At 41.4% G+C, this 9658-nt stretch overlaps 1 protein-coding gene across 1 annotated transcript; it reads right to left on the bottom strand.

Moving 5' to 3' along the window:
* Window positions 1-7061: 7061 nt before the first annotated feature.
* sox1a (SRY-box transcription factor 1a) lies at window positions 7062-9293 on the bottom strand. The gene has a single exon (XM_073845480.1). The coding sequence runs from the start codon at window positions 8655-8657 to the stop codon at window positions 7647-7649; it is 1011 nt and encodes a 336-aa protein (XP_073701581.1). The 5' UTR covers window positions 8658-9293; the 3' UTR covers window positions 7062-7646.
* Between the last annotated feature and the right edge of the window lie 365 nt (window positions 9294-9658).

The following is a 9658-nucleotide window of genomic DNA, read 5'->3' as shown; positions in this document are numbered from 1 at the left end:
CACGTGTTAATTCAATAAACACACACACTTACACACTAAAAGGTGGCTGGTCATTCTGATTAACATGAAGGTTGAGCTCAATCTAAATGTGTTTTTAAGTACTAGAGGAAAGTAACCACTAGGGCTAAAAAACCTTTGTATATGGACACAGGGAGTCCATCTATATGTAAGAGCTGAAACAATTACAGGGAAAGCTGCTTATTATTCACAATACGAGTGCAACCTTACTCACACCAGGGGCTTGTCGTTGCAGACCACAAACTAACCGCAAACACATTCAAAAACTACACAATCTATATGCTTACTGTAGGTTTGTCCATTCATATAGAAGGACACCATGTATTGATGGCCATTTTTAATCCTAACATTGAGCGTATTGCACTGCAGAACAAAAAGAAATGTATTTTGGTAAATGCTTTGAGTAGAAAAGATATCTGTGAGTTTTGTTTACGATAACGTGAGTACATGTGACTGAGTTGTGCTGCGGGGGATTTCATTAAAGCTCCCCAGTCTTGATCTAAGCCAGACAGGCCATGTGTTCAGTAGTAAGGTGCACTGAAGCACCAGACACACATAAGCTTTTTCAGTGTTAGGGGAGAAACAAAAAAATTATGCACCAAATTTCTGCGCATTCTGCCAGGAACCTATGCATGCATGAAAGTGAGTCTCTGTAATGCATGTAAGCAGACACTACAAAGAATAGGGAAGTGTGAGAGAAGGAGGGACTGGGAAGTAGACAGGGGGCGCGTTGGCAAAGAAGCAGTTATACAGCAGACAAAAGAGGACACAGAAGCGGGAAGTAAGTTGCTGAGCTGGAGCACCCAGAGCCGTGAAAACGTGGTAAAAAGCCCCATCCCATTACATTGTCATTTCAGCCCAGCACAGTCTTTAAGTAATAACACTCAGTGGGGTGTGTCATTATCACCCCTAACCCTGCTGCCCCCAATCCGTCACGCAGTCCTCAGGGCAGGTACTTCAACTGTCAGCGACTGTCCACGCGGACTCCATCCACTTCTACAGCTTTAGCCTGCGCCGCTGTACACGCTTCCATATCCTTGCCTGTCTTTATTAAAAAAAGGCTCCCATACAGCCAAGAGCAACAAAATCAATGACCAATCCATAAACATCAACTTCTTTCATTGTTGTTTCTTTCTGTCTCTCCCTCCCTCTTTCAGATGTAAAAGCAACACAATCAGACACAGTCAAAGTTTATCCCATCACAAAATACAGAAGCACAGTGGGACTCCAGCAGCGGTAAAACACAAACAATTCTCAGGCCTATTTTCTGACCCCTGCTGAGAGGAAGGGCACCTTGTGAGATGGGTCAAACTAGATGCGAGAAAAAAGTAATTTACAGTTAAAGTTGTCATTCTTTTTGTAGATTTGCTCCAAGTTGTTTTCTAGGTGCATATTTGATCTCAGAAAGCCAAACAAAAACAAAGGCTGATCAGTACCAAATAACTAGGCTTGTAAAATGGCACAGAAAATCGATTTTTCAAATAACTACTCAAACTCTTTATGTCTGCATAAACGAATTCAAGTCTGTCTTTGTGCTAAAATACCTATTATGCACCCAGTGATATGCCTATTAGTTTGTGTTCAAATTTTCATTCGCTGTGACAGCCAGGACTAACATATTCATATTCTTCACGGGATCTCAAGCACTAACTTTGACCATCAATTTTCATTTTAACTTACAAAAGAGGCGAGGATAATCAAAGTACAGTCAAACCAAAAAATATTTAGACACCAGACATAATTGTTTTAATTGTTTTACTAGTGGGTGCAGGACACTATAGGTCATTTATGTAAGTGAGGATAGCAAAATAAAATAAACTGTGACATATTATACAATAAAATTCTTCATACAGTGGACTACCAGTAAAACTAATACAAATTTGGGAAAAAAAAATAGATTAGACACTTTGACCTCACCATTTTTGTTACATACCATTATATCAAAGTTATCTGACATTATCAGGATGAATTTGTTCTGACACAGTTTAACTCTGAGTTATTGTCATATTTTATTACCATTTTCTAAACTTTAAACTGTGATAATGTGAGAAATGTTAAAGGTGTCTGAATAAATTTTGGTTTGACTGTAATTCATTTGTGATTATCAAAATGAATTTTGACACTTTGACCTCACCATTTTTTGTTACATACTATTTTATCAAAGATATCTGACATTATCACGGTGAATTTGTTCTGACACAGTTTAACTCTTGAGTTCTTGTAATATTTTATTACCATTTTCTAAACTATAGCGAAAAAACTGATATGTGAGAAATGTTAAAGGTGTCTGAATAAATATTGGATTGGATGTATAAAAAGCTGGAAAGAAAAAAATGCAGAGTGAACATTATAAAACACATTACTATTAAGTAACATACTTATTAACTCATATCTATTTAAAGATTTGTCGCTTGTGCTATAACCCATAGAGAACATATGCGGATGTCTGTTTGAGTCGCGTTCATTTCAGGACCTGGACAGCTCCTCAAAAACTTCAGAGTGCGTCTTATTTCTCTCTTCAGTTGTAGACTATGCCACAAAACTACTAAATCTTTCTCCTAACTACTAGCGAACAACCACAAACGTTAGCAAGATAAATGTAGTTGTATGTGATGCTGACTGGAAGAAAGTCAAACACTTTTCTCTCAACTGACATTTGTACAGCAGTTTCTCTTTAGTACAACAACATGGCAATAAACTCAAGCGTACTCTTAACAGCAGTGCTAAAACTTCACCATGACAGAATACACTAACTATATTGCTCAAAAACTTAATTCAGGCCCATGCAAAGCAGACAGGGAACTCTTCAACACAGAAGTAAGCCTATGTGTGAGTTCCGGTTCATTAGCCGCTATAATGAGAAGAATAACAACGTGTAGGAAACTGTAAAACTGTTTGCACTACAAACCAGTGTGTTTATAATTAAGACAAAACATCAAAATAATATGGTAAGACACACCAATTTACAATATCAAGCAGCAAAAGGAGCTGTTTTGTACAGCTAAAAATAGCTAGACAGGGATGAGACCTAAAGTCAAAGCCATAAAACTTACAAATGGACGCGCCCACTCTTAAGTGAAGAAAAAGGTGGGTAACAAAAATGACAACCAAGTAAACTCTCTACTTGACTCATTTTGAAATACAGACTGTTAATTAAATTATTGTATTTAAAGTGTAAAGTGAAAGGATGTCTAAAAGAGAAATGACAGTGGGCCTAATTTCAATCAGTATGCAAAACCAATAAAAAGTGTCAGAAGTGAGCTACCACTGAGCAAGAACTACGAGTTATTAAACTTCTGAGAGGCAACAGGAAGCGGTGGAAATACTGTAGGCAGATGCGTTGCCGCGCCCTGATTATTATTCCCGCCTGTCGCTTTGCTGTAATGAGCGCGCGGCCGACTGTTGGCGCGCTGATTACCGGTCCTTGGGGATCCTGTGTTTTTCCTGAGTAATTGATAGTTCGACTCCGCTCTAATTAAATACGCTGTCTGCTTCATTGATGTAGATTTTTCGCACCAGAGAAAATGAATTGGGCACGGCGAGGGAGAGCAGGCCTTTACGTTTTATGAATCGTCGTTAACCCCGAATCTTTACGCGAGTCGCTAGACTGCACTATTCAGAATGCATATGGCAAAAATGACGCTAAGAGTAGCTACAGGCATCTTAGTTCACTGTCCTGAGGAGACTGGGCATCGTTTTAATAGGCCTTCGGAAAGTTTCTCCTCCCTTCCCTTTTCGCTCGCAGGGGAGAGGACATTTAAGGTGTTCTTTTCCCACCAAATCCCTGGCCGCTTCGCGGGACGCTTTGCTTTTTGTGTGGTCTCCCGGCTTGTCTTGCTCTGTCACTATAACTCTGAAGGGTTGCCCCGGTTTCCCGCACACCTGCGTGGCTGCCCGGTCCCTTCAGGAATTCGCTGGGGCTTGTAATCAGCTTTGTGGAGCCATTGAGTGCACGGCTCAGTGAAACTTCCCAACCTCACAGCGCGCTGGACCGCTGAATGGGAGTCACAGCGTGGGGCGCCTCTCCAAGCAGCGGGCCTGCCAAATTCCAGCAGAGTCTCTCACAATCATCCTTACACAGACCTCTCTGCCGAACACGAGGGCGAGAGAAAGAGAGAGAGAGAGAGAGAAAGACAAAACAGACAGTTAAGGTACGGAAGGCTAGTTTATTAAACAAGCAGTTTGCTTCATGAGCGCCTTGAAAATTCATACAGCATTGCATTGGTCAGCTAGCGTTTTTCTTAGATAAAGCAGTCTAGACTTTTTGAGCGGCGGTCGTTTTATAATGGTAATTGGATTCTCAGTGATGCACAACAACACGAGAAAATCTGTGAAAAGCAATCCCATGGGTGCATCACTAAATTAGTCCACTGAATTAGCCTACTGTTTGCGCTTCCGAGCAATAATGACGCAATTCGGACAGAAATCGTACTGAAACTTATGGGGCTGATTTACATGCAACAATACCCGGGCCCCTGCTCTGTGCGTCTGTCGCGGTTAAAAGGCACTGTTGGTCACGGTGGCGAACAAATAATTCATAATTAGCCGAAAGACGGCAACATTTTGGTAAATAAAAGTTTGAACAAAGTTGCTTTTTCGTGGCGTTCTGCATACATGCTTAAATTACTGCTCCGGAATCGCAGGCTGCAGAAATTACGGCGCAGCATCTCGCCTCTTGGAAGGGCGCAGGATTAAGAGGCAGCAAGATTGTTAAACATGTCAACGTGTAATTGCACGATAAGGCCCTCGCGAGGAATTTATTGGCCCAGTTGCTATTTCTATTCCTCCCTAATCTCGTTCAGCACATTCGTTCCGTGCAATCTGTCTCCGTAATCTTCTGTGACAGAGCAGCGACCAATAGCAGCGTACCGGGTTTTTTGGAGAAGGGAGAAAATATGCAGAGGCGTGATAAAGTGATGCTAATTATCCCCATTTAGGACAGCGAGTGCAAGAGATCGGGAGTTTCCGTACGAGCCAGCAGCGCTGATGGCTTCCCAGCACAGAATATATCGGTGGCTACAAGATAAGGGTATCGCACGTTGAGACGATTTATTGGTTCGGGTCCACCGCCACCCCTCCCACCTCGCACTCCATCCCATCCTTTTCACCCATCCCACCCCGCGTGCCTTCCTCTCTTTTGGCGGGGTAGTAAATTATTTTGGTTAAATTTACCAGAACGCTTCTCTTTAACCTGGCAAGTGCCGTGACTTGGTTCTCCGCCTCTCTATTTTCGGCGCTAATCCGTGTAGTTTTTCATCTGCAGATAAATACAAATTGCTTCTGAGTGGACCTTCTCATGTACTGTCAATAGTTGAGGGGAAAGGGAGGTGTGTGTTTAGAATTATGGACAGTTTCCTGTAAGATTTTTATTTAAAACAACTAACTCGGTCGTCTGTTTATAAAAATTATTTAAGGTCATGCTGCACCAAGATCATTCAATTTATGACCTACCCTATATTACAGTTATAACGCTCCTGATCTTGTTCTGCTTCATATTTATTTCAAGTGTGTGAAGTGGCACTTGCAGACTTGAAGGCCTTACATGCGCATCCCAACGAGAAAATTTGAACTTCTGACACTTGTTGCTAAACTAGCCCCAGGGAGACAGCAGGTAATTATAATAACCTTTGACTCTCTGTCCCAGAGGTCAGCGTCTCTGCTGGCTGATCCCGGTTACTGTTAAACATCATTCTGTCTCTGCTTTAGATCACATTGTGTTTAGCCACAAAGATCTTTTAATAACGACTCAATTCTTCACATGCAAGGAATCAAGAATAACTCAAAACAAACGAACTAGTAAATAACATACGAAATTAACAGGTTTTCATATAATCAGAGACTTCAGACAGTGTTAATGCAGTACAGAAATATAGTTTTGATTAATCGCTGGGCCTACTCAAACATTTTTTATGCGAACTGTATTAAAAGAGAAACGTGGGCTCTTAAATTACACGAAATAGTGAAAACACCGTGACCACAAAAAATAGTTTTTAAACACGCAAGTGTACTGTTTAACATATGTGAATTACTTTTTAAAATTATTTTGAAAATCTACCCCTACACAATTGATTTATTACTAACCAAATGATGGCTTGCGGTTGAAAAAAATCTGGTTTGCTATAGAGGTAAAAACGTCAGATAAACAAAATGTGAACTAAACTGTAAATGTTTTTTTTTTTTTTTTTTGACAGACGAAATGACAAAGTTAATCTATTTTCAGGGCACAAAACGTATAGCAAGTTGTCAAACCAGCCCTTGCCTAAATGATACACATAATGATAATTTGTTTTCATGCTTCAAGTACTCAGAATTATACACCTTGGGTAGCAATCAAAGTCTACAATGGAAGAAGCAATGGTAAACTGAGTGCAGATCGACAACCTAATTAAGTAAACAAACAATTCAAATTATAAATAAACACAGATCTTAAGTCTTGTATCTTTAGTAACAAACACTTCAATTTTGCACGGTGAATTTAACAGAACGTTATCCAATTTTTTAGTGCAATACAAAAATAAGTATTAGTATTCTAGTTTTTTAAACTATCTTTATGTATTTTAAATTATTATTTATATATTATTAATTCACCTAAGCAGACGGCTGATTATAAAATGCAATTGCGCTAATGACAGAGGTATGGCATGAAAAAAATGTCAAGCACATTTTTAAAAAGTACATTTAAAAACATTAAAATTTAAACATGAAATTTTCCTCTATCTAATGCATATTTATTGTTAGAAATGATTCACGACGAATTCCTGACGGGTAAGATCAAGTGTGACCTATTTAGAAAAACGTTTTCCCTGTTTTGATGCTTTCAAAGATCTCACTGGCAGCACGTTGAAGCTTGTAAAATATACAACACTAAAATAAAGGTCTTAAAGCAAACTAAAGAAGTATTAGTAAGATCCTCCGACTGATATTTTGTCTTCAATCAGCGCAGAGAACGTGTCCACTAAATAATAGTGTGGTAAATCAAACACATATTAAATGACAAAGTCTGATGAATTAGGTAACAAAACTAAGACCAATTTAGAGCAGAGTAACTTTTTCTCCAATTTTATTTAGACCATGAATCAACGCAAGGTTAAGATTTGAACTGGCAGGAATGCATGTCATAAATTATGTACAGCAGCAGTGACGTGCCAGTCTTTTGAAATATTAAAACTTATTCACAATTTACAAGAAATATTACAACATAAATCTGGTACATTAATTCACGTGTACAAACGTTTTGGTAAATGTAATAAGCAGGAAACTCTTTATGGGCTCTCAAAAACATTTCATTGAGTTATTCACGCTAGACTTTTGTTATTATCAACTCAAAAGTCAATTTGCACAGAAACTTAAATATTTAAAGAATAACAGTATGTCGCATATTTCTTGGCGTGGCCAGAAACGCTGTCAGAATCATTTTTAAAGATGTCATATTGAAAAGTGATACATATGATAAGATCTCAGTTTCTCTCCGAACTGCAGTCGAAACAATATTTACCTTTTCATTTACAAGAACATCATAAAACATTCTGTACAAAAGTAGTTCAATGACAATCTAAAAAAAGAGGTAAATATTTTTGGTGGAGTGTTTCTGAATGCGCGTTACCCATCATCACTTTCCATCAGCTGTTTCAAATATGCGTCAAGGGGACAGTTCCGTTTACTCCGGCAGTTGTGCTCTGATAGTGCTGCGGTAATGCATGCAGTCTGCTCTGCACAGACGGATCCCCGGACTCGCCGGTCGGTAAATACATGCTAATCATCTCTCTCAAGTCTCCGGGGCAGGGGCCTCGGGAGTGCGTGGTAACCGGGGGGCTTATATTGGGTTCGGACTTGACGAGCGAGCTCAGCGTACCGATGGCGGCAGAAGACGCGACGCTGGAGTTCTGATGCTGCGTGTACGAAATCCCACCGTAGCCGGACGGAGAAGCGCTCATGTAGCTCTGGGAGTTCGAGATGGGGCTGTACTGAAGAGCAGTCATGTCGTAGCGGTGCATGGGCTGCGGGTTGTGCGGGTGATGGTGATGAGCGTGGTGATGGTGAGAGCCACTGCCTGGGTGCTGGCTGTAAGCGAGCTGCGCCTCCTGCATCATCGCAGCCGCTGCCGCCGCGGCGGCCACCTGGCCGGAGTAGGTGCCGTTCGCCCAGCCGTTCATGTGCGCGTAGCCGGCGCCGGCCGAGCCTCCGTGACCCCCAGGGCTCTCCAACCTCTGGCCGACCCCAGCAGGACTCATCCCGACCCCACCACCCGCACCGCCGAGCAAGCCGCCAGCCAACGAGTACTTGTCCTTTTTAAGCAGGGTCTTGGTTTTGCGCCTTGGTCTGTATTTGTAATCCGGATGCTCCTTCATGTGCATGGCTCGCAACCGCTTCGCCTCGTCAATAAAGGGCCGCTTTTCAGCCTCTGACATCACCTTCCACTCAGCCCCGAGTCTTTTGCTAATTTCAGAGTTGTGCATTTTGGGGTTCTCCTGAGCCATTTTCCGGCGCTGGCCCCGGGACCAGACCATAAAAGCGTTCATGGGTCTCTTTACGCGGTCTTGGTTGGCTTTGCTCCCCGAATTTTGACCCGTTTGCCCCGGATTCGTGTTGGTTTGGGGTCCCGGGGAATGAAGGTCCGTTTCCATCATCATGCTATACATTCAAGTGGCTTAAAAGTTCTCAGCTAGCAGAGAAAAAGCATGAACTTTCGGCGCTCTGTAGTCCGCTCGAAGCAGGTGCCTCGCAAGCCGGTGGAGCTCCGGGTGAAATGTGGAATTCAGCTTATTCCCAACCGTTTGCTGTTAGTTTCGGGGTCTCTTTTTTGCTCCTGTAGCCTGTTTAGTGGCGTGTCCGACTGCCGTTTCACATCCACATTAATTGAACGTGCATTTGAGTTACTTTTCCTAGTGGAGTTGAGGAGTTAGTTAAAGCGGCGGCCATATGATGCGTTTTGACAGCGATTAAAATGAGCGAGCGGCCAATGGCGTTCCAGTGAGGAGCGATTTGCATGGAGTTCGCTCGAGTGACGTAGACAACGAGGAAAGAACTAGTAGGCGGGGTGCACGAAGGGTCAACACCGCCCCCTCTAAACTAGAGTAAATACTGAGGTAGCAGTTTGAGCCTCTTCAATGGTTGCAATAAATGAACAAGAGGACAAATGGTAGATTTTATCCATTTAGATGACATTACAAGATACGATCTAATTCTTTATAATAACTGTAATAGCTCCAATGCTCCCCTCGTGACGTCTTGCCAAATCTTTGTGTGTACAGCCAGGGTAGCCAACTACTTGTCAGCTATGCTGATACGGTTTACCCTGTCTGTGATTAAAAAACAGTCGAAATGAATTTTTCATAAATGCACTTTCTAAAATAGCATGTCAAAAACGTCAATAGGCTGAAAACGACCGTCATTTCACTTCGCATTCGATTACATCTTTTTGCCAAAGATAATCAACACACACAATTCCCACTTAGAACTTTATAATTAGTTATTCTCTGAGTGAAACAATATAAAACCACACATTATTTTAAGAGGTAAACAACATGATTTTAAATGGATGTTTCTAAATCGAGGACACTGCCGTCTGGTGGTGCACTGCTAAGATTTTGAAGCGCGTATATAAGATGACTGTAAATAAGAATATGGAAACTCTGAAACA

Source organism: Garra rufa, chromosome 8 (assembly GCF_049309525.1).
Source record: "Garra rufa chromosome 8, GarRuf1.0, whole genome shotgun sequence".
NCBI classification, from domain to species: Eukaryota; Metazoa; Chordata; class Actinopteri; order Cypriniformes; family Cyprinidae; genus Garra; species Garra rufa.
The sequence above is the reverse complement of the archived record's forward strand: the minus strand, read 5'-3'. Positions and strand labels throughout refer to the sequence as shown.